The 26,094-nt window shown below is 41.1% G+C and overlaps 2 protein-coding genes across 6 annotated transcripts in view; both read left to right on the forward strand.

The window, feature by feature from the left end:
- Positions 1-17,212, forward strand: part of cacna1bb (calcium channel, voltage-dependent, N type, alpha 1B subunit, b) — a 130,675-nt gene extending 113,463 nt beyond the window's left edge. For 2 of the 5 annotated variants that reach the window (XM_028418264.1, XM_028418268.1), the window contains 11 exons: positions 197-293; positions 3,243-3,348; positions 3,458-3,565; positions 3,870-3,979; positions 4,329-4,507; positions 5,114-5,243; positions 5,338-5,448; positions 6,977-7,015; positions 9,300-9,564; positions 12,892-13,115; positions 13,910-17,212. In XM_028418264.1, the coding sequence (XP_028274065.1) occupies positions 197-293; positions 3,243-3,348; positions 3,458-3,565; positions 3,870-3,979; positions 4,329-4,507; positions 5,114-5,243; positions 5,338-5,448; positions 6,977-7,015; positions 9,300-9,564; positions 12,892-13,115; positions 13,910-14,485 (1,945 nt within the window). In that variant the 3' untranslated portion in view covers positions 14,486-17,212. The remainder of the gene's footprint in view (positions 1-196; positions 294-3,242; positions 3,349-3,457; positions 3,566-3,869; positions 3,980-4,328; positions 4,508-5,113; positions 5,244-5,337; positions 5,449-6,976; positions 7,016-9,299; positions 9,565-12,891; positions 13,116-13,909) is intronic. The other 3 variants (XM_028418265.1, XM_028418269.1, XM_028418267.1) reach the window with 2 other exon arrangements.
- Positions 17,213-19,959: 2,747 nt separating this feature from the next.
- LOC114444085 (collagen alpha-2(I) chain) overlaps positions 19,960-26,094 on the forward strand; it is a 71,557-nt gene continuing 65,422 nt past the window's right edge. The window contains exons 1-2 of the mRNA XM_028418490.1: positions 19,960-19,991; positions 20,507-20,634. Of these exons, the coding sequence (XP_028274291.1) occupies positions 19,960-19,991; positions 20,507-20,634 (160 nt within the window). The remainder of the gene's footprint in view (positions 19,992-20,506; positions 20,635-26,094) is intronic.

Genomic DNA, 26,094 nt, shown 5'->3' on the forward strand with positions numbered 1-26,094 from the left:
TCATAACATGCCTGGAAATCTTATTAACAAGGATTTCTGTGTTTTCCTTTTCTCCTCTCCCTCCCCCATTTTTCTGTTCTGATGTAACCCCCCCCCCCCAACCTCTATTAATCCCTTCCATATTCTCACTTGGGAACTCTTCATCCCTTTATCCATGGCTTCCCACCATCCTTTTCCCCATACCTCCAAACCGAAGCGGCCGCATCACTTACCGCGATATGTACGAGATGCTCCGTGACATGCCCCCTCCGCTAGGTTTGGGAAAGAAATGTCCACCCCGAGTCGCCTATAAGGTAGAATCACTCCTTGCTCTCCATCCTCCTTCTCCTACTTCTGCTTCTACTTTCCTTTTTTCCTGCCGGTTTGCTGCTTCTACGTGTCAAACATCTTCAGGCTTCTGTCAGTGCGCTTCAGCCGGTATCTTCTGTCCTCTTGTTGTAATGTTCTTTCTGTTTATATGTGAGTTTGTCCTGCTCTGTGAGGGATCGTGGAATAGTCTCTTCAGCTATTTAAGGCATGAAAGGAAGAGAACTACAGGAACAATATGATACAAATCTCCAAAGTGCAATAGGTGTTGAAGCCTCTTTTTTGTTGGTTGTTTTAGTTCAGATAAGCCTATTGTACTGTGGGTCACCTACCTGCACCCTTTAGCATACAGACAGGAGGCAGTAAACAGAGCTCGTGAAACAAGAGGGAACATTTAGCAACTAGACTCTGATACACAATATGATCACAAGTATGTGGACACTCGACCAGCATGGCCTCTCTTTTTCTAAGCGCCACTGACTGTTTTTTAATTTCCCACCTTTGTGGGAGTGACAACCTGCGAATAGCACACTAATCTGTTGACATACATGAACGTACTTCCATCAAGGTTTTCTTCTTGTGGCTGGCAGCAGGGTAGATGTGTACATCGTCTTTTTTGTTTAAAATATTATAAAGATGCACCCTGCTGGATAACTGTCTCTAGCAGGGCTCTAAGGTAAAATTCCTATAAACATTCATGGTCACCAGAGGATGAATCCTTAATAATCAAACACCATCAGATTGACTTTTTTAGGTGAATATGCTTTGAAATGTGTGAAACAGCAAGTAGGCACTTAGTACTAATTAGCAAATGGTAGCATGCTAAGCTAACATTATGACATAGGGTGCTGCAGGCCTTTAGATTCCCTTTAGCCTTCTCTTTGGAAACATCAAATAAAGATGAAGACAGATAAACAAAAGCAAAAAAAAAGACTTTTTATACACCCTAGTGGCCCAGAGATAATTACTCTCACTGTGCCACAATGTCTCCAGAAAACAGATTAAAGTGAAATTATGGAATGAGGCAGAATGATTGAGGATGCTAGGAAGGATTTATTTAGATCACTTTTAGTCCACCATCTCAGCACCTGAGATCCTTTCCTTGAAGTAGGAGTCAATCATATGCTCTTCAACATTCCTCAGGTATATTCCTGGTGCCAGCTGCTTTACCTCTTTAGCATGCAAGCTTTAATGTGAGTGTTTCCAGCTCGTGCACAGCTGTCCGAATGAATCAGATTGAAACAGCCCTGCCCTTGCCCCAGTTAAAATGTCTGTGGGTCTGACGCGGTCGCGTCTCCAAATATAACTCCTGTTTTTGTGAATCGACAGGGAAAGACATGAACAAAGACACAGAGCAGCAGGAGAGCGAGGCTGCCTTTTGGTTGTTGTTGTTGTTTTGTTTTCCTCATCCCTGTTCTTTGTCTGCTCTGTCCTTCTGTCTGATCGTGCTCCATGTTGACCCCCCAATGTTCCTAATGAACACATTTCCCCTTATAGTCACAACTGTCCCTGTTACCCCCCCCCCCCCCCCCCCCCCACACACACACAGTTTCCTGTTTTATGTTCTGTCTTCAGGCTCCACTGTCTCTCTTTTGAATGATCTTTATTTCACCCTCTCTTGGGATCATTCTGTTCACTTTAACTTCTCTCCACTGTTCAGTCTCTGTCTTGGAGCATGTGTCCTCTGCTTATGTACTTCTTTTTGTTATGGTGCCGGCAGCTGTCATCCTTCTTCTGGGAAGTAGATATTCTTCAGTCGAAGTCCCCCTTCTCCTCCTCTTCCTTGCCTCACATCACTCCATCTCTTCATGTGTATTGTTGTAGCTTCTCCCAGAGATACTTTTCTTCTTCTTCTTCTTCTTCTTTTTGCCTTATTTCTGTTTTAGTTTGAAGAAGCTTGAAGAAGTTTCTGATGCCATCATAATTCAAACATGCATGTGTACATAAATCATCACCATTAATCCAGAAGCCTTGTATATGGTGTGGAATGTCATGTTATTTAATATTCAGCCTCTGTGCTGTCCAGCAATTTTACTGATAACTGGACAATTTTGTGCACACTGCAATTTTTAACTCCTGTCAGAAAATAGTGAGCTCAAGGTGACTTTAGAAATTGCCTTTTTTCTGGTCCATCTTTCAGGTTGTTTTTAAAGAGTAGGTTTGTTTCTTGTCCTCAAATGTTTTTTTGGACTGTATGTGGGCAGAGTAAAAAAGATGCATGTTCTGAGAGAACCAAAGAATCCTCCTAAAACCTGACTAATACCAGCATATCCCACATACTATTTTTGGAAAAGGGCCTAATTCAAAGAAGTCCACGCTGATTTACAGCCAGAAAAATTGTCACAGAATAATAGCGGCCTATTAGGGTATCAGTCCACCAGGACATCACTGTGATTGGTATCTCTTGCACCATCTTAACGACATTAATAGTAAGAGTCCAAAGCACCAGCATCCTCTTTAAGTCCTTATTCTGAGGATAAAGGGCATGCTGCTGCAGCAGTGAAGGCTTAGCATGTTCATAGAGCTCGCTCTGCTGAGCATTATAGTCCCAAGTTAATCATCTTTTAGGTTTTGGGAGAAGATGCTGTGGTCTCATAGCAACCGCATCAGCCATAAATGGCATCATTCTTCTGTTTAGAGCTGTTGTAACACAAGAGACAGGGAGTGAGGTGTTTGACATCAGCGGCCGCCTCTCACTATTTTCCGATATGAGCTGATAAAATTTGTGATTGTAGATCATTTATTTAGATCATTTATTTTTTTTTATAATTATGTTTGAAATTCAAAACTTTATTCACCTTTCTTAGTCAGAATTATTGAGCAAAGCTATATTGTTAATTACTCGTCTTTGAATTTGGCATCCTCTCCTGTCTGAGCTCTCTGTCATTGGTTCCTGGTTCATGGCCCCTCCCCTTCTGCTTTTGCACTGCCCTCAGCGATTGGTGAGGATGAACATGCCCATCGCCGATGACAACACGGTGCATTTCACCTCCACGCTCATGGCCCTGATCCGCACTGCCCTGGAGATAAAGCTGGCATCTGGTAAAAGATTCAAACTACAAAATCCACAATCCCTTGCAGCCGCACTGACCTGATTAGAGGTTATTGAGAATGGGAACTGGTGTGATGTGTTTACGGGCTCTGTCCACAGGGGTCTTGGCGCAGCGTTTGTGCGATGCTGACCTGAAGAGGGAGTTGAACCGGGTCTGGCCCAACCTGTCGCAGAAGACTATCGACCTGCTGGTGACGCCACATAAATGTGAGACGCAGATGTGTGTTTGGGTGCTGACAGGACCAGTTGTTGGATTGCCACTTGACAGCTATTTTCTTAATTTTTAAATAACATATGCTCACTTGTAGCAAAACATTTAGTTGAGCTTTTTCTTGATTGATTAATTTTATTTCATCTTTCATTATTAGATAATATTTTCTGATCTACTGTGCAATCTGTGCTGGCGAACTCTCTTCGCTTTTAACTTTCTTAGATGTTCTATGCTGCTGATGTGACGCCATCTGCTGGCTACAGGCAGTAATGGTCTCTCCCTCTTGCTCTCTTCTTTCAGATAATGAACTGACAGTGGGGAAGGTCTATGCAGCGCATATGATCTTTGACTACTATAAGCAGAATCGTGCCAAGAGACTCCAGCAGCAGAATTCTTCAGGGGGGCCTCAGGTACAGTGTTATACAGAAACTACTAACCACAATATAAACTTGTTTTTGGTCCAATTTGACATTAAAAATATAATTTTTTTTTTAATTTTATTTAATTTTATTTAATTTTATTATGGATCACTCTGTGATCCCCATGTTTGCACGTCACCCTTTTAACAGCAGAAAAATACATTTAGCAACTAACTTGTGAGCAACGTACAGACCAACATTTGTGTTAAATCCACCACACCTCACCTGACTCTATAGGTAATCATATACCAGCATTGTGTTTATGTGTTTTTTTTTTAGTCAGTGCGCTTTTTGGATTCCTCACTGTATGATCATTGCTGTTCGTCTGTCTCTCCTGCAGAGTAAACTGGGGGCGTTGTTCCGTCCTGTGCTGCCCCTCACTCAAATACAGGAAGTAGAACCATCGATCCCAACCCCCAAACAGACCCTGCCACCCCAACCTGAGCAGGAAACAAAACCAGAAGCCCCACCCATCACCAGCATCACCACCAACGCCACCTCCATTAACAGGGACTCAATGTGAGTAACTACAATATAAGAAAAAGGGGGAAAAAATTCTATTATTTAAACATTATAGCTTTATTTGACATGTAGCTTCCAAACTTAGAAGGTGGGTAGCAGCATTCAAAACTAAGATGAAGCTCACCAACAGTGGAATTGCAGTATTCTTTTTGGGGGAGGTGACGTAAAATTGTAATTATTATTAAAATGAATAATAATAATTAATTATAATAATGCAGAAGAATTGGCTGCTAAAGAAATAAACAGCAGACTGTGCTCACAGCCTGTTTAAAGGCCTTAATATCTACTCCAACAGTGCTACAAAAGATCCGTAGAGGTGTCCCGACTAGCTGGTTGTCATCTGCATAGAAGTAATGGGCGACTAAATTATCAAATTATACTTAAATTACCTTAAGAAAAATTCTCTTGAAGGATAATGATGCCAATTTTATTTGCTGTAGCAAAAAATATACCCGACTGGCCACATCCAGTCAATTAGCATGTGTCTGCTAAGGCATCAATCAAACTGCTTGAGGTTAGGAACATATTAAACAGGTTTTAAGTAAAATTCAGTATTCTTCCAATGTTACTATACAGCCAGTGCTTCTCTGTGTTTGTATACAGACTGAACCAGAGGAGCGCAATCAAGCACTCCCAGTCTGGAGATGTTTCTCAGGCAGCACAGAGGTCTAAAGGCCGGAGAAAGCTGCAGAGAGGCCAGTCGGAGGATGTGCAATATTTCACAAAACCTCAGGTACAAAAAAAAAAGATGACTTACTCACCGTCATACTGTATCCTGACTTGCACCGATACCTGTGTTGTCTGTATGCATCCCTCTTGTTTCCTAGGAACTGGTTGAACTGAAGCAGGTGGAGAACATTTCAGACACAGAGGGGTATCCCAGCCTGGAGGGTCACTGCAGAGCGGCCTCTCTCCCCCGACTGAACGCCGAGTACTACGTAAGCCTCTTCTTTAAAACAAACAGCATCTTTTTTTTTTTTACAGTCGTACATCAGGATTTAAATGCACAGACACATGTGGATGTTTCTTGATAAAATAATGCAACAAAAAGGCTGCTGTAGAAGATGCTTTAACAGGCAGAAAAAAAAAAACAAAAAGGCTGATGGGCTGAAAGCAGCCGTAAGCAAACAGAAGCAGAAGAGTTGCTCTCTGTCAGTCCACATCAGTTCAGCCTGCTGACCCCAGATTTTACACAGGATGGAGATGTGCACAGGAAGGAGGGGAGCATCCACTGAGTGTACTGAGTGATTAAAGCAGCTATAATAGACATCATATAGTTATACAGCATAATACACTAAACAGATTTTAAGTAATTGTTGAATTTATTAAAAATTGTTTAAATAGTGTTCACATTTTTACATCTGATACACTAGTGTTTCACTAAACATCACGTTCAACTTCAGTTTTTATGACCCACTTCTAATGATTTTCTTATGAGTTACAGTAGCTGACCCTTGTCTGCTGCCTATAGATGTTATGTTGAGATGATTTTTCTGTCCGTCTTTTTTTTTTTTTTTTGGTCTCTCAGGACTCTTCCACCTGTCTGATCTTGTCTGTATAGCTTTGCTGTTGGTCTGTCTGTGTTTTTATGTCTCTCTCTCTCCCTCTCTCTCTGTCACCCTGCTCTCTCCCCCACAACACTTAACATGTGCTTTCCTGATGTTTATGTTGCATTTTAAACTCTCACACTCTCTCTCTCCCTCTCTGTCTCTCTCTCTCTCTCCCTCCCTCTCTGTCTCTCTCTCTCTCTCTCTTTGAATGAAGAAGCTAGGGATATACTATATTCACTTTTTTTGTCAAGAAATCCACTAGAATCAAATTTAACATTTTACTGCATGTATTAGCTCTATATTCCCAAATATATTACATTATTTTGTTTTATTTCTGAGGCAAATTATGTTTTTTTCAGTAGTAGAAACACAAAATAACAGAGCAACAAAATTTATTTATTTTTTCTGAATAACAGAGCTGCAATCATTTTTGTACAATTTCAATGAGACAAAATTTAGCCGAACCTCATGCGGTGAAGTTGTAACCATGGTAACTAAAAACCAAAACTTTTGTTCTTAACAATTAAGCCTGCATCTTTAATGACTTGGGTCTTTTTATGTCATATATACTATGTGACCAAAACTAAATGGACACTATGTCCAACTTATTGTGATGTGTTTTTAGTTGTCAAGTGGGAACGCTTAATTCTCGACTATGTACAGGTACGTCGACTGATGTTTGCATTATTCTATGGATTGGAAGCCAGTAAACACAGAGGAAGTATAAACAGCAGTATATAATGAGCAGACACTTTTCATGAGATGTCTTCATAGCAAGAGAATCCAGAATATCCTCCTCCTCTTCCTCTTCCTCCTCCTTGAATCTCTGCTGTCCTCCTCTGTCCTCCCTTTCTCCTGATTTTTATGCTCACTGCTAATGTTTTGCCCACCTCCTCTTGTGTGTGCTGTCTGATAGCGGAGCCACCCTCGCCACGCCCCTGGGACCCACCTGGCAGTATGTACCACCTGTTGTGCCACCACTTTCTCTTTCTCTCTCCTCCCCTCCCTCCTCTCGTCCTCTCCCTCTTTTTCTTTTTCTTCTTCTCATGTCTGTGTTTGCCTCCATGCGCTCCTCTCATCACAGCTCACAGCCCTCCAACCAACATACAAATTTACATCACCCATCTAACATTTACATCTCTAAAAAAATACATAGATATATATTTGTATGTGTATCCAGGGACATTGTGTCCCACTTTTTAGCCCTTAGCGGCAGCTAAGGATACTACACTTTAGTGATCGTGTGTGTGTGATTGTGGTGTGTAGCAGTGTGTAGTTGTTTGTGAATGATTGTGAAAGTTAAAGACAGTTCTGCCGCTTTTCTGCTTTGAACAATTCTTTTAACTAATCACTAAAAAGTCGCCTCTGTCATTTCTTATATTCAGTCTTAAAATCTTATTTAAAACAAAATTTCATTTTTTAGAATAATTCATAACTAATTAATTTTTGAAGAGTAGAAACAAAAACTTTTTAAAAAATAAGATTTTAAGACTTACTAAATGAAAATGACTATTTTTTATATAATATACTATATTAATATATGCAGTGTTGTGATATTGTTGTCTCCGACTGTAGCTACAGGCTAAACTGTGAGGTAGGAACAAGAGGAACAGCACAGCCACCCTAACCCTGCCTAATATACAGTATTTTGTCAAATCTAATATTTTATTACAAGTTAACACAATTAACATCTAAATCATCTCAAATGAAACCCATTGCATGAAACCGTTGCAGTTAGCCAGCAGGTGGGGTGGTAACTTAGCTTCTGTTCCAGATTCCTATCACACCAGTTTGTGACTTGGTAGCTGTACTGGTCTGTAAGAATAAGGTGGGCTGAGTGTCACTGTCCTCAAAGCATTTATCAAAGTCAAATACAAGATCAGGAATGCACCACTACTTCCAGAAGTCAAATTGATAATAATAAGATGGCACATGACTTGCTCTTATGATGCAGTGACGAACAATGGATAGCTGACATATTCATGGTACCTGTTAAGTACACCACGCAATCAATAAAAATACAGATACACTTAATTACATCTGAGTGTAGGATGAGCGACTGGCTCTCACAAAGTAAGGTATATTATCCATACATGTTATCCATACATGTTATATAACCTATAATTATTGTCAACAACCTAATGTCCAATTTAACAAATAAAAAGCATGAAATAATAGTATTATTATTCAAGAATTCCTTCTGGATTAATAAAGGTTTATCTTATCTTATCTTATCTTATCTTATCTTATCTTATCTTATCTTATCTTATCTTATCTTATCTTATCTTATCTTATCTTATCTTATCTTATCTTATCTTATTAATATAACATAAAGCAACACAATTATTTGTGTTTCTCTCTTAAACCACTTAAGGCTGATGCAACATTTTACAGCACATTTAAAAATGTGTGTTGAGTATTATGCTCACTCGATGCTCACCTAGGATCTCACCTAGGACAAAGACTGTTATATAATAACATAATAGTTGTTCCGCTAAATTATCATGATAGGCCTCACTGACCCCACATGTGGAGATTCAACAAGTGACAAGTGAACTAAATGGCTGAAAAAAATCAAACTTCAACATGTAGCATTAGGCCTGATGTTTCTACATGAGACAGGTTCATATTGATACAAACAAGCTCCACAATTGGTTAAATACTTGTAAGTTCACCACATTAAGATGGTCTCTGTGTGAATGTGTTTGCGTGCCAAAAACCTCAAACAAGTCATTGTAAAAACAGGACAGGAGAAGTAGCATATGATGCTAATGTGGATTGGAATACATGTAAATCCTAGCTCTGATGGCTAGCAAAGGAAGCCTAACCATTTCCTTTAAATAGAATGTTAAGTAGCATGTACATAACATGACACCTCTTCATGTGGTCAGAGGTAACTTGATGAAATGCCGAAAAGGTCAGTGTCACACCCCACCTCTTCTTTGTTCTCTATAGCAGAAGCGCCTGCTGGCTTACAATGTTGTAAGTTCTGTAGCAGTAAGTATACAAGCTCTGTCACAGAAGTGTGTACATTCTTCTCAAACTTTTCTATCATCTTGTGCCTGGAGAAGAACGGGTTCAACGTCGGCCTTTAGACAAAAAAAAGTTGCCGTCCACTGGTTGTGTCATTTGTGTCTTGTGAATATATTGGTGATCCTGTACAAGTGGTTTAGGTGAAACGTCCACCGCCTGCAATCTGCTCTCTTTTTTAATCATGCCTCTCCGCATTCATCTTTCAGCCGATCGTCGATCTCAGTCCGATCAAACGATCGGCGTCCTCTGTTACCCCGCAGCGCTACCAACAGGAAGACAGGCTGGGGGAGTACGACCTGGAAAGGCCCAGTCTGGCCCAGGCCTCTGCAGGCATAGGACAAAGCCAGGGCCAGGACAGAGCCCACCACCATCACCACCACCACCGCTGCCACAGACGCAGGGACAAGGACAAAGAAAAGAAGCAGAAGTCGCTGGACAGAGCTGCATCAGTGCAGCCGTCCAGCACTGTTGGTGAGAAAAATAAAAAGCTTTGCACACTGCAGACATACTCGTCCCTTTTCCACACTCATGGATTGAATGTGATTTTTATACGTCCTTTGGAAAAACACACAGGTTAGGTGGAGACAAAAGCCCCTCACACACACAAAAAAACATAGCTTGTGGCTCAGTTATCACCAAGACAGCTCCCACACCCTCTGCAACCTGATTTGCCACATGAAAAAGAGCATTTGACAGTTTTATTGCATCTGTTTTTTCTGTATGACTACATGAAGACTACCAAGCTGAAGCAGAAGATTTTTTTCTAGTGATGTATCTTAAATCGGTGCCGTCAATCCCAATTTTCGATTCAATTTTCAGCCTTGAGTCACTTCAGGATGTGATCCTAAATCAGATATGATTTACGGCCATACCATCCATCCATCCATCTTCAACCGCTTATCTGGGGCCGGGTCGCAGGGGCAGCAGTCTAAGCAGGGACACCCAGACTTCGACTGCCACCCAATCCACTATGCATCGGCCCCTTACGGTTCCTCCCACCGGTGGTGGGCCCATGGGAGGTCGGCCCCACGTCCTCCGGCCACCAGGCGCTCGCATTCGAACCCCAACCCTGGGCCTGGCTCCAGGGTGGGGCCCCGGCTGCGCCATACCAGTCTTCTCTTCATAAGGGGTTTTTGGACCGCTCTTAGTCTGGCCCATCACCCAGGACCTGTTTGCCTTGGGAGACCCTGCTGGGGGCATTAAGCCCCCGACAACATAGCTCCTAGGATCATCTGGGCACTCAAACCACGATAAGGTGGCGGTCCATGGAAGGGTTACGGCCATGCAACATGTCATATTGGAATTCATTTGGCTTTGTCGACTCGGCATCAACCTGCAGCGGCAGCATGGTCGTACATATGACGTTTTCTAATGCTGGCGATGCTGGTGACACATGCAACAGTATCATCGTGCATGTGTGCCTTTTCAGAGCTCAGTGATGTACACTTATTTAATATGCAAGTCCTGATGCAAGTCATTTTAAAATGTGATCCATCAAAACTGCTATTGTCTGTTATCAAAAAGCCCTCACACAGAACGCAAACTTAAGGGTTTTGAAGGATCCATCACTCTAATTCAGCCATATTTATTAATATACCTCAGCCTTTTGGCGTCCCTTCAATGGAGCGACAGATAGGGCCGGGCTTTCCTTTCAGATAACTCAGATGTCTTGACATTGCTGCAGAAATTCTTTATAGGATTAAAGTTCCTATGATCTGGTTATGTAGGTGAAGGGTTTTTCTGCTGTGCTTCAACCAGGGATTTTACATGTCAGGATTTCCATCTGATTAGCCCAGAGAGTTGTGAGCTTTTAGAGGAAAATCTACTTTGCTGGAGATTACTTTTCTTTTCTTTTAAAATCAGTTGCTCCATTTCTACCATTTGACCTCAGTCACATTTGAAATGTGGCTGGCTGTCTTGGCAAAAACACTAAATATTTCAGTGTTGTGCACTACCAGGCTAAAGTGACTGAAATCTTGTATTTTTTTCAGGTCTGTATGGATACATATAAACGTGATCATTAGTCAGACTGGATGAGGTTCTAACTGAACCGATTCATGGCTGTGCAACTGACAAGATAGGCAAATCTAAACAAAGAAAAAAATGCGATGTAACAATGTAGTTTGTAACATGAGCACAGCCTTAGACATTATTTTAGCATGGTTTAAAGCACCTGACAGGGGGCTGTAACAATGTCCCCTGGTAGCGCTATGGACCCTTCTTTGTGAATGTGTAACAATGTCACAGTCTACTCTTAGATAGGTAAAAAATTGTAACACACACAAACACACACATGCGTGAAGCAGCATCCAGTTAAAGGTAGGGTAGGAGATTTTGAAAACTCAGTGAGAGTCAGCCAGATTTCTAAAGTAAACACACGCCCCTTTCTCTCCAAGTTCACCCCGAAGCCACACCTCCTCATCATGCACGTACCTCTCTGGTGCGCGCAGAGCAGGAAGAGAGCAGCCAACCAGCCAATACTCCGCGCAGGGGCGCCTCGTAGGATTGGCTGATGTTTTTAGCGTTTTATAGCTTCCACAGATGATTCATATTCTTCGCTTGAAAACGAAACTGCCGAACTAATCGGTTGCTATCGGATTGTAGGGAAGGGAAGTTACACTAATTTAACAAAAAGTGCATCAGAATAAAATTTCCTATCCTACCTTTAAGGAGCACAAAAAATGACATGTGTAAATGGGTTTCCAAAATCCCTTTTCTGACTACCAGAGGTGCAGCAAAGTAGGTGCATTGACCGTAACATTTTGGCAAAAATTATATATATATAATAGTTTTACCAACAATTAAAATTATGTCCAAATGGAAAAACATGTCCAGTCTTTGCTCCGTGGACCCCGTGGACTCTTTAATTACATCACAGTCCTCTCTTAGATAGGTATACAAGTGCACACACACACACACACACGAAATGAGGTCACTTTTCTACCTCTAGCTGAACTTTAAGGTCAACTATAAAATCTATAAATGTAAATCAAATAAATATGTTAGAAACTGTGTGAAACCTCAAATAAAAGAGCTAAGAGTTTTCTTTTTCAGTGCAGGTCTCAGTCTTATGTTTGCCGTCAGGGCTCGTCTGGTAGAGCGATCAGAGCCAGGGAGCTGGTGGCAGTGTTTTGTGTGTGTGTGTGTCAACACTGGAGGGCAGCAGCTGGGCTTTATTGCTCAGATGAAAGGCCTCAGTGGATTGCTCCAGCAGAGGGATTTATAGCTAGTGAGATAGCAGAAGAACAGCAGCCATCTCTACATCTATTAAATGGTAGAGAGGGAGACAGAGAGAGAGAGAGAGGGAGCGAGCAGGCCTCAAAGCTGGTCATTCTAGAGGCACATATGACACATCAGATTATGATGAATGGGCCTCTGTGTTTCTGTCATCACAGTTTTAATCTGCAAAACTGGAATTATTCCAACAGTGAAGAAAAGTAAGTCATGTAGACATACAAAAATGACTTTAATTAAAGGTCTAATGGAGTGGCACCGCATTTGGAAGATAAGAGATATTATGGGGCCACCATGCAGCAGGCCTTATAATAACACATCAGGATAACCTGCAGTTTCTTCACACCTGTGACAGCCATAGCTGCAGCCATTATGTTTAAAGGTTGGCCATACATACTGTACATACCGTTCTAATGTAGGCTACCTGGTATTTTAGTAATATATGGAGTAACTGTCTACTTATATGGCACAGATATTGCAGGTCATTCAAAACACATATTATGACAAGATCTCACTCAGTGTCCTACCTCCTCTTACTTTTTATTTGCTGGTGCCGTCCTCTAGGTTCCTTCACCGACCCCTCCGCTGATGGCCTGTCCAGAGAGCGAGCGAGGGAACGAGACCGCAGTCGGCCGCACGAGAGGAGGCACCACTCCTCGGCAGGAGAGAAGCAGCGATATTACTCCTGCGAGCGATATGGCAGCAGGGAGCAGGGCCATGCCAGGTCGGCCGGTCCCAGCAGATCCACGTCTCCTGGAGAGGGACAGGACTCGGGGATCCTCAAACAGGTGAGAATCGACCTCCATGATTGTTTTTCTACTGAACTCACTGAACTGAAGTTATTACTGCAAAAATCATTGACAGTAAGAAATATGAACAAAGATTCTGTGATGTCACCATTTGCTGTTTTGAGCCTCGGTGGGAGGCTCCGGGATGCTCCAACTGCCGCTTCCAATGTTGGCAGCGTCACAGTCCACCAAAACTCCATATACGGATAAAGAGGGGGAGCACGAGCAGAGTTGAGGGGGTCAGCGATCGTGCAAGCAGGAAACTGTGATACAGCAACCAGCTGTCACTTAAAGCAGCAACGCGCATAATTATGCATAATTTTAAGTCCGAATATAAAAACAAGACAGTTGTAAAACAATCCCCCCCCCCCCCCCCCCCGTACAATTGACACTAAAAGAGAACTTATCATTTGAGACCAGAGTGTTTTTTGTACCAGGCTGTAAACATGTTCATTTCTGCTGTGAAGTCGGCCACTTTAACATGGGGGTCTATGGGAAATGACTCGCTTCTGGAGCCAGCCCCCAGTGGTTGCAGCGTGAACTACAGTTTTGACACTTGGGCTTCAAGTCTGAGCAACGAGGTTGCTGCTTGGCCAAAATTGTATAAAAACCTAGCAACCTAGGATGTAACCTAGCAACACACTGGGTGCTGCAAGTTTTCAACTTTTTCAACAAACACAGAGCTGCAATATTACATTTCTGTGTATGTTGTTGTCAAGATGATCCTTATTTTTTGCCTATGAGCAAACACTGTGAAAAATCTCAAACGATATCTGAACCCTTTGTTTCCTCAGCATGGTAGCGGTGTGGTCAAAGCTGGCCCTGTGACGCTCCCGCCTGGTTCGAGCACACCGGGCCGTGGTCGAAGGCAGCTCCCACAGACACCCCTCACCCCCCGTCCCGCCGTGGCCTACAAGACCGCCAGCTCCTCACCTCTCTCATCCGGTGTCGGCACTGCTATGTCAGGACACCAGACTCGCTTCAGCCGTGGCCTTTCAGAGCACGATCGCTTACTCGGGGGCCATGACGAGTCCCCCATACCTGTAACCCGCATCGGTTCGGACCCTAATTTAAACCGGCAGCAGCAGCAGGACTCCTCCCAACGAGTCCTCCTCGAAGAGAAGGAGGACTTCCAGGATGCTGTGAGCAGCCGCGTAGGAGGGCGCTCTGCCAGAACTGCTGCCTCCACCACTGCCTCAGCCTCACACGGAACTGCTGCCGCGCCTGTCACCACGCCTACATCACAGGGCCGGTCGGGGGTCGTGCCTAACGGGTACCACTTCACCCTCGGGGTCAACTCCGCGTCTGGGCCTGGGAACAGGGGAGCGGGAAGTCTCAGGGAGAGGGGGGAGGAGGAGGACTGGTGCTAACAGGGTAGAAACCTGAAAGGAGTCTGTTAGCCAGAACGGGGCAGCACGTACTGTAAGTGCTGTTCCGCGCTCACGTCAGGTCCAGTGACGTGGCGCAGCAGAAGACCAGTCAAAGGAAAAGGTAAAAGGGGATCAGAAACCATTCCAGTTTGTAGTATTACTCTCTTTTTAATAAGAAAAAAATACACATTTTCTACCCCCTTTAACTTGCACTGAAATTATAGCACATGTGTAAGTATTTTTGCCTTGGCCAGTAAATCCAGTGGAGCAGAAGACAAAAAGCCAAAATCTCCTCATTCTATCAGAACGCCTCATCATTCGTGGCTGCTCACAACACACTTTTTTCACAACGTCTCATTTATGTTTCATCAAATTATCAGACTAGGGAAACAAATTGTTATATAACACCTGTAGAAAGTATGAAAAAATCACACTTAAAGCAGTGTCCACGATCACATCTTGATGTTGTAAACAACTCTTTTCTGACATTAAGTGGCTAATATACCAAGTGCCTCGTTTCCACGATGTATTAAGATGCAGCCTGGCTATGTGTGGCAGATGGACTTGGAGTGTGTACTGACAAACAAACAAAAACTGGTGAATGCAAAAAAATATATAAATATATATATGTACTTTTTTTTGTACTGTGGTACCAGAGTTAGAAATCCAAAGTAAACCATGTAGTGCATGCTTGCAGGGTTGTTATACACTATTTTTTTTCTTTCATTTTTTTGCTCAAGGATGTTTGCCTATCTATTTCAAATATACTGCCAGTCAGTGTGAAGAAGCAAGCTCAGAATGAGGAAAAAGTGCCATTTTTTTAAATCAATATTCAACAAAAAAACTACAAATAATCATCTGCCTCCTCAAGCATGCAGTATATATATATATATCATCTTCGCCATATTTGCCCAAAATCACATGGGCATCCCTCTTTGTTCTTATTCCTTTTCCCTCTAAGAGCGGTGAGAGTTTGCAGACGACATGCGTACTGTTGTGTTGTTGCTGCTGACTGTTGACTTAAAAGTAGGGCTATGCAACAAGACGACACTTCTTTCATCTTTTTTTTTCTTCCCCTGTAGCTTTATCCTCTGGAATCTCCAGGGTTCAGGCTTTATAAGCGTGACTGCGACCAAAATTTTATTTTATGTTTTTTCAGAGTTGTAAATGATTCTAAATGTATTATATGATGTACAGACACTGATATATGTGAATCACAGGGCATTTCTTTTTCTTTCTTTTTTTTTTTTAAGAAGTTGGCAGGTTGACTGCATAACGCCTACTCAGATAGAACCACCCAAAATATAAAACTGTGTTCTTTCCAGACTTGGGTCAAGTTTCAAGTTTTTCTTCAGATTAATAAAGTGGATTTTACGATGTGGTCGCTCACAGAAAGCTGAGCTAACCCAACATTTACCCATCTCATTAAGCTCCGAACCAGATAAATCCAACAGCTTCTGACAGATTTGTTTGTGCCAAATGTCATATTACTGACCACAAGCCTGGCAGAATATGGTCTAATTCTTAGCACGGCTGGACATAACTTCATGTTTTAGCACTGTAAACAAACCATTATAAAAAGGAAAAGATCTCTTTATCCCAACTATGGATCTTTATACACTTCAATAAATCTCACCAATTCCTAAAACTTAAGATATCAACTCAAAGAGGACTAATTATTATAAAGAAACTACACATCACCAGGAAAACATAATGTGATATTATGTCGATATTTTCTGTCTGAAAATAGTGTTTTTCCCTTTAAATTGTGTTTATTGTTATAAAAGTGTTTTAACCCAAATCATGATCTGTACCTAAACCTAATCCTGTTTTTAACACTTAATCTTAATCAGTAGTTTTAAATGCCTAATCTCAACCATGGGTGAAAAGGAAACGGAAGTGATGTTTGCGGTTTTCATGAAGCGCTTAACAAAACATGAACATGAACCCATCCCTCCATCCATCATCCAAACCCGCTTTGTCCTGCAGTGCAGGGTCACGGTGGGGCTGGAGCCTATCCCAGCTATCTACGGGTGAGAGGTGGGGTACACCCTGGACAGGTCACCAGTCCATCACAGGGCTGAACCCAACATACCTGAGTGAAAGTGTGCTGCAGATTTACAGCATCGCCCACTCCTCCAACCGCCTTACAAGGACATTTATACAGCCATGTCAGTCCTGCAATCAGGTGACTCCACAGCTGTACGTCCTTAAGTTCTCTTCTGAACATTCGTTATAAGCATCGCCATGTGTTGACCCCTTAAGGATGAAATTATCAATGCATGTGTTGTTCATTTATAAAGATGTGTTGCAGCCAAACACAGTAGTTTCACAATAAAAGATCAAAATACATGTAGTGTGTCATTTGGAAGGGATGTGTAACCCTGAGATGTGTTAACTAATAATTGTGATGTGCCATTATCTATTTCTAAATTACCAAGTTATTGTTCCATAAACGTAACCCCCCCCCACCCTCACACTCACTCAAAAAAATCTAGTAGCAACATCTGTTGAATCTGCAAAAATGTTAACACTTGATGTGCCAAGTTGTTGACATCATATTATGCACAAAAATTTCTATATGATGTCAAGGCATAAATAAAGTAACCATGACTTCCTTACTTGGCAAATGTTACAATTTTGCTGAAGCATTCATGCAGAAGTGATCAAACACATAAATATTTCTATGTCACCAGTTCTTGATCCACATTCACATAAACACACACACTAAAGATGGAAAACTCTGAGACCTTCTGCAAACATGACAAGGAAATAGTGGATTTGCTGTGGACTACTTTTAAACGCAGATACCCCCTAGTTATTATTTATGCGGTGTGTGGATCAATCAAAAATCAATAATGACTGTGTGTGTTTTTTTTTCTTTTTTTATGGAATATTTGAGAACAAAAAACATTTTATTTAAATGTAATTACTGTACATCCTGGATTATTTGTCCTGTTTACAATGTCAGAAAAACAAATTAGATTATTCTATGGTATCATTTTTAAATTTCAAAACACAGACCTTGTATTCTCCTGGCAACTTCCTCAACATGTGAATTAGTTTCATCATTTCCTTTATGTTTATGTTTTATTCGTTTCATAAACGTATGTTTGGCGGCTCTGACAGGAGACATTTTAGACTTTTAGGGTCTAACTTTAGGTGTGGATCTGTTCATCGTCACAGTAACAATGAACCGCTTGTCGTCTCGTTGTAAGTCGCCATATTGGAGCAGAGAGTTGTGTTCATCCAGTAGTAGAACCTCCAATATTGACCCCTACATAAACAATTTGGTGCCAAGTTTTCCTCTTGACAGTTTTTGTACGGCTGTCCCTGCCCCCATCTGGACATCTCTTTGTTTGCATGTTCTGAAAATGTGCATGTGCAAAATGAAAAACAAACAAAGAAAAACAGTATTGTTTGGCTTCTTTGAGTCCATGATTTGTACAATTTCCTGGTTGTATTTTTTGATTATCTAAACACCACAATGTTTTAGGTAAAAAAACAAAAAAACAAGCTTGATTAAGATTTTCTCACAGAACCATCAAAGTGCAAACAGACAAGTTTCTTTCTCACAAAAAAACTATGAAAAAAAAATGTTCTGGAGTGGCTGAATCCTTCGCTGCCTGATCTGTTACTTGACTGTCTACCCCACAGTCATTTTGACTGTACCTATATAGACTTTTGTATGAATATAAGTCCTGAATAAAGAAGTATGATTATAAAATTTCAACACGAGGATGTGTGATGATTGCTCATAACAGAGGTGGGGATTTTATAGGTGAGTATTCTGCAATATAGGGGCCTTTCTGTGTGGAGTTTGCACGTTCTCCCTGTGCCTGCTTGGGTTTCCTTCCACATTCTAAAGATCAATTGGTCACTCTAAATTGCCCTTAGGTGTGAGTGTGAGTGTGAATAGTTGTTTGTCTGTGTGTGTTGCCCTGTGATGGACCGGTGACCTGTCCAGGTTGTACCCAGCCTCTCACCCGTAGATAGCTGGGACAGGCTCCGGCCCCCTGCAGGACTAAGTGGGGTTGATGGAGTGATGGCTGATAGTTCTACACATAAGAGGCAGAGTACATATGGCTCTCACAAAGTTCACAGCACATTTATGACTACATACCAAAAAGAAAAATGATTTAAAGTGTTCAAGATGAGGCATGTAGAAGCCTTTATGTCTGGTATTTAGAAACAACTTCTGTCATGTTTTAAAAATGTTACTTGGAGCCCTGAAGGTAAAGTCTATACTAAAATAAATAAATATATTAAAAAAATATTTTTTTTTACCCAGTTTGACCTATAATCTGGATCATATAAACAATGGCTTTCAATTTCAACTATTTTGCAAATAAATACAGTAAAGCCACAGTTTGCTGCAAAAGCTTTTAAAGAATCAGTCACTCGAATTGGACCCGTGATCATCATAACTAACAGCCCCCAAAACTAGAAAGTGATCTGTAATCCAAGATGAAATGTTGATCATGTTGTGTTGTTGTTTGCACATACAAGCACTGCTTTACATTTTTACTACAAAAACGAGTGCTCTCTCTCTCTCTCTCTCTCTCTCCATTGACCACCATTCAAAGTCCCATTATGTTCAAGGGATAATAGAAGTACTGGGTCTGAAGCACCTCCTACTGGCAGGATCTGCAATGGCAAGGAGGGAAAAAAATCTAAATCAAAAATTGTATGTAATAAAAGAAATATATTTGTCCAACAATGGGGAAATTGTTGCAAAAAAAGGATAAGAAGATAAAAATAAAAGATACAGTATAAAATAAAACACTTATTAGTGAGACAATAGAGTTCAAAATAAGATAACATATTAACAGATATTGCACAGATGAGTGTAGGTATGAGCGAGTGGTTTGTAGATTTAACTATACATAACTTATCAAGAAACTAAATAAATACATATTGTACTTTACAATGTGGTGTCATACTTATATTTATTATATTATCATTTATATTTATTTGATGTGATGTAACTACAGGCGACAAGGATCATGGCTGTAAAAAAAAAAAAATGGATGGCTTTGGATGGATGGATTTTTGTATTAATGGCCCAAAAATGTGTCCCTTACCTTTTGCTATAAAATGAAAATGTAAAAAAAATTAAAACATTTTGGTGCCAATCTTTGGCCATTAATATAAAAATCACAAAGGCAATCATTTGATATAACATGATTAAATTGCTCTGACCTTCAGCACCCTCAGCTCTGATGACTTCCAGAGTCTCTCCGGTTGGAGGGGGTCCACTATAGGAGGGACATGATTTTACTCACACAGCCAGGGTGGCCAATCAGAAGCCTGGAAATAAGCAGAGCTGTGTGAGTGTGTTTAGTGTAGCTGTAGCTCAGTTTTAAGTCTCTGATCATCAATAGTGGAAAAGTGACTGTACATCTGCAATACCAATCTACAGTTCTCTGTAGGCTTTCTGAGTGTGTCCCTATGGACTACAATCCCCACCTGCCATGACTTCCTACCTCTCAGGAAGTGCACACCTGTATCCAATTCCCTGATCAGCCCAAGGAACTGTGTAGGAGGCCAATTTATTCACCTCAACTTCATTTTTATGTGGATTCTATTGAGAAACTAACTTGCTTTAAATCAAAATGGGCGGAGGTCCTGGAGGATTTTAATTGGTCAGCGTTATAAAGGAAGGGGTGTGGCTTTCTGGCCGGTCGTTTGGCACTTGGATGATGGGATGCAGCTGCATGGGGAGAGAGAAGCTGCAGCTGCTGCTGGCTGAGGAGGTGCAGGAGGAGAGGATGATCAGTTAGTTTCATCACACTCCACTCCTACAAAAGAAGAAGAAGAAGAAGAAGAAGAAGAAGAGAAGAAGAAGAAGAAGAAGAAGAAGAAGAAGAAGAAGAAGAGAAGAAGAAGAAGAAGAAGAAGAAGAAGAGAAGAAGAAGAAGAAGAAGAATGCTCCAACTCTGACTTTTTTTGTTGTTGTCTTTTGTTAATCTGGAGTTCTACTTTCTTGCTCTTTTTTGTGGTCTGTGTTTAATCCCACAGTTCAAAGGGATTAAACATGTTGATCTTTAAATGGACTGTTTGCTTGCTCGGGCTTCTGACAATGAGCATCGCATCACGTGACGACGCACCGGCAGATTTTGGAGGTGAATCCGGTTCCGGGATGCTGCAGGCTGCAGGTAAGAGCGGTAGAAAAACACCTGTGGGGGTGCATGTAGCTAGTAAAACGTCACATGTATTGTTAAATAAACACATTAGATTAAATCAAAACAAAAAGGGTTTGAACTTTTATCAGCTTTAATATGCATTCAAAGACAATTAAAACATTCTTTGACTTAAAGGGCCAGTGTTATGGTCAAATGACAGTGGTGTTCTTAAACCTTACTATTCTGCAAATTAGCTTTGTTTTGAGTGATTTACCTTAAAATGCTCTAAAACATTTCATTTTTAAATTAAGATTTTATCACATAACATCATGTGTTCAGTTTGGATTGTCCAGCTGAGTGATTTCAAGACTGGAAAAATAATATTGTTCAGCCAGACTGGACAACAATAAAACCAACCAGGCTGTTTACTTACTTAATTTAATTACTCTAACAGCTTTTCAAAGTACGAAAAAAACACCAATTAAGAAGTGTTTTTAGAGTTTGAGAGTTAAGTTTGTAATTCAAATTAAAAACCTACTCTACATCAACAAATCCACTCGTAAATTTGACACCCTCAAACACCCAAATCTCTCATTAATGTACTTTAAACTGTAAAATGCTTCACTGACTTTGCAAGCCTTAGATATATATTATTAGGACTGCCTCCTTTAATTACCTTTAAAATCAGACAAAATCTATCTATCTATACAGAAACAATGTGATCATCACTTTTTTATATGGCCCAAAAGAGATGTTTGAACCCATGCTTCTCAGTTTTGCATAAAACACATGTGGAAACTGAAGCCAGAAGTCATCCACGGTTATTAAATCACATGGAATGCTTTTATTGTGCCAAGCAGACTTTGGTTAATCAAAACATGGTTTTCAAAGAACCAGAGCTGTTGTCGTCTCATCAATGTGTGTATATTTGTCTGGATCCTCTTTGTTTTCTCAGCGCTGTTGATACAGTGGTACAGAGGTGCAGGATTTTTGAGCTGATTTTTAGATTGGACCTGTGCCAGGCGACTGAGTTGTTGTACACATCCATGACTGGATTGTTTTGCTTGCCAGTTTTGGGGGTTTATCTCGTTTTCTTACTGCCGTCGTCTGTGTGTTAGATACCTGCACTTGAGACAGAGAATCGGTGTTTGGATTAGTCTGCCAAGGTGACAGATAAATCCTGCAGTGTGTTGATTGAATCTATGTTGAATGTTTTCACAGGGTTACTGTACATGGCACAACGCGTCACTGAATAGACTGGTTATGTAATACTCCGGTCATAATCTTATTGCATTCACAAGGTTTTAATGCCACGCTCAATCTCACCCAGCTCCAGATCTAACTGAGAATTGATTTTCTGTTGTTTAAATGAAACGGCACATGCTGTAAGTCTTTACTGTAAGTCCAATTACCTGAAGCAACATGTTGCCATGGAGATCACAAAACTTAATTGAATGTACTTGGACATCTTTATTGAGATGTTACTAAAACTTGACCCAGATCTGGACCCTCATATTCGCTTGGCAGCCCACCCTCACCAGTAAAACGACAGCTGTGGTCATTCTTGAGTTCACAACCTCAAACTTGTTCACAAACAATGAGTGGTTTGGCTCAATCAGGGTCTCTTGAAGAAGTAGTGTGCCAGTTATGGGTGTCCTCCAACATGCTAACTGCTAATTGTGACAGACGTTGGTGGTGCTAACAGTTGCAACATCCGATTGCATGCCAAGTCTGTGTGTGTTCTTTTTTCATGGCATAGACATGTAGTATTAATACCTAACTGAACTGTGGGCCATAGTGAAACTGAAATAGTAGTGCACATCTGTAAATAACAGGGCTGTACTCACTTTTGGACACAACCCCCAGAGGCTACAAGGGGAACTGCACTTTGTGATACTTTCATACCCATGGGCTGAATTTCTCAGTCCCATAGGTTGCCTCTTGTTCACAAGATTTTGTGGAGCGAAAAAAATCAAGCTTAATCTGACTTGATGTGGCGGCTCCGAATTCACATCATCACCCTACAGTGTCAATTAGTTGAAGCTGTGACGATGACAGGTTCATAAGATTCAAATTGTTTGTAACCGACATGAAAACATGCATTGTTCCTGGACATAGCACACATTGCTTTTTATCTCAACAAGGGAAGTTTGTTAACATAACATACTAACTTTAGATTCACTGGATTTGACATAGAAGCATGTGTGACTTCTTCGCTGGTGAGTGACTGTGTATGTGCATTGATGTGTTTGAACAACGGCCCCCCTCTGCTTCTGATTGGTTGGGTGAAGACAGACAGCTTGTTTGGATGAGCTCAGTGAGCTCAATAGTAACACAGCAATTTTCAGGAGAAGGTTCCTAACATTTTGAGCTCTGCAGGTCTTCCTCCGTGTCTTGTGTCGTTTAGTGTAGCTTCTGACACTTTGAGATGCTGCTAAAGAGTTCCCACGCGTGTCTTCATACTCCTCAGCATCACCCATCCACTCTAACTCTAACTATAACCCTAGCCCTCACACACGCTCGTCAGAAGTGTAAATCTATGACTAACTATCTTGACCTTGTTTCAGAGTGTCAGTGGAGCAACAGTGGGAGGTACTGAGTGGTCCTTTAATGTGTTTCAAGTGGGAATGCATCTTTTGCAACGTATAGCTGACCTTTCCAGTCATATATACCGTGGATGACATATATGTGGTTTAAATTACCCAGCTTCAAAAACGTTTACCCTCCAAGCAGAGGGGGATCTTAGGATATCTTTTCATCTAGCACTTTGAAGCCTAACCAAAGATATCGCTCAAATTACCAGACAGATTGCCATGAAACTGCAATGAAACCCTATCCAGATCTCTAATGATTAGTCAAACACTTGATCAGCAGCGTATGTATCCCCAAAAATGATTTGCAGTCGTAATCCTGAACTCAGGTCAAATTGTCTTTCTTGAGCTAAAATAGGCCTGTCTGCACAATGTGCCACCAGATGAGTGGATTACTGTTGCATGGGATTAGCACATTTATACTAACCTGATATGCCAAATCAGAACCATCTGGGTGGACACTGTAGAAAAGTGGAAAGTAGAAATGATAATTAAAGTGAATACAGTGAATACCTGATCTGGCTATTCAGCCAATGTCTGGGCTGATATCCAACATTTATACCACGTCATAGTTGTTACCATCAACTGTTGACATTTTCAAGCCAGGTCTATAAATGTCAGTACTTTCTAGCAGGTTTGTTTCTCCCATAGTTGCACTGAACGCACATAGCTTTAATAGAATAGAACATACACCTCGAGAATCCCTTCAGACTGCAAGGTGCCTTGCAAGGTAACATTCATGTTCCCAAGAGCATCAATGTTCTCAAGAGCCTGCTGGTCACACTTTAAGTTTTTACTCAACCTGATCAGACTATCCACACTGATAAAAAAAGTTTAATGCAAGTTTCTCGTAATGTTTTGTTCCAGAAGCCACTGAGTCAAACATAATCAAAAGCACAGAATCAGCCATGTCTCTGAGATGTGCTTCAAGCAGGTTGAGCTCATGATGTCATTGCCAATATAACGCCAGATCCATAACCAGGCATCTGCATCCAATGAAACCCGACCCGGGGGGGCCTTAGTGCTCGGCGAGGCCTAATCTGGAGCCCATTAGCCAGCTTGTCCACCAGACAGAGGCCCACATGCGCCGTGGCGTGCGTGGCGATATACCCCTGCAGCGCACACACAGCCTGGGTCATCAAGCCGGTTCTGGGCGTGGAGCAGGACACAGCTTGTGGTTAGCTTTGTGTGAACAAAAGCGGGTGGAGAGGGCTAGGTGCAAACCACATGTTGGACCAGAACCCATTTTTTTTTTTCATCTGTAATCTCCTCTCAAGCCAACTGGAACCAGATGGCAGCGGGTGAGAATGTTCAGAGTTGCTTAGATGTTTGGGATTAGAGATGAATAAAAGAAAGGGCTATTTATTATATATTTTTTTGAGCATTTACAACATTACCTCAGTGACTTTGTAGTGTTTCTTCTCAGCGTGTCTCTCATCACTCAGCGACCGCAGACACATTACAGCCTGCGGGACTTATATGGAAAGGAGACAATTTAATGGTGTAGTTGTTTGGTCCTGGGCTGTTCTGTTTGTGGTTCTGCTTTGACTAAAGTGTTGACACACATAAATGTGCAGCACTTCATTTAGCTCACAAATGTTAAACACCTGTCTGTGGTGCTGACTAAAAGCAGCAATGGTGACACAGTACACCTGGTGGTAGAGCTCACCGAAGCGGTAGCGTTTCTTTTTATTTGCGTCACTTTACAGTGTTTTTGGAAACAGCTTCCACATAATGTTTGATGGAGTACTGTTGGTAATGGATTGTATTTATGGCTACGATACATGTAATACAATATTATAGCGTTTAAACCACAAATCATGTCTCATGAGACCAAAGATTTATGTTTGGTTGGAAATAACATTCTGACACTGTAACAGAATGCTAACGATAGCTCACTGTGAGGATGTGTAATTGTACGGTTAAGCACAGATCTGAGTCAGAATGTAAAGATGTTCCCAAGAAACATGTTCTTAAGGCGGGAAATTCAGACCTTTTGTGTTATTGATCTTAATGGGAATTTGAATCTGAGTCTATAGCTTTACTAAGCTTTGTTGCAAGTGTTGTGTCATTCTCTAGCATTGTAAAATCTCACACTGCATCTGGTCTAAAAGTCAAACACAGTTGCACAATGGTCATTACTAAAGTAACAGATGTGACAGCAGTCTATGGCATTTAATACAACAAGCGAACTGTTTAGTTATTGGTCCATTGTTGTAGATGAGTTGGTGTGAAAAAAAATCTTTTAGACAAAAAAAGCTCACATTAAATTTAATATTTAGCTGACACAGTATTGATTATATAAGAAGTGAACTGGAAAATTCATGCCCTTTAATTGTTCTTACACGTAAGACATTGTTAGCACACATGCATTCTTCCAATGGATGCTGATCAAGCACTTCAAATTAAGGCTAAATTTATATAAGGGGCTCCACTGCTACTCAGTAGTGTGTCATAATGTGTGACGTCATAAGTGGCTATAAAATTGAACTATATCTATTTTAACCCCTTACATTGAAAACATGAGGAAATCAATCAAATTCTTGATGTGACATCGTGAACTTGGCATATTTATATCCATTTTTATTACCCATTGTAGTGAGGCCAAGGTGTCTTGCGTATAGGTACTGTCATGTTTTTTTTAGTTTTTTTATCCACCAGGGGGCGATCAAGATGTTTTGGCCTCACTCACTTGGGGAGCTGTCATGTCCTCTGTCTTTATATACAGTCTATCTTGTGTAATATAGGTGAAGACAGTGCTACTTATTTTTGGATTTTTTGCTTGAGAAATATGTCAATACTGTGAGGTTTGTCGTTTTAGGATATGGTATTGCTCGTCTTGCCGAGCTTAAACCACACTGTCCTGTTGCCTCAAAACAATGGTTACAAGCAC

This window comes from Parambassis ranga, chromosome 12, assembly GCF_900634625.1.
Source record: "Parambassis ranga chromosome 12, fParRan2.1, whole genome shotgun sequence".
Lineage (NCBI taxonomy): Eukaryota > Metazoa > Chordata > Actinopteri > Ambassidae > Parambassis > Parambassis ranga.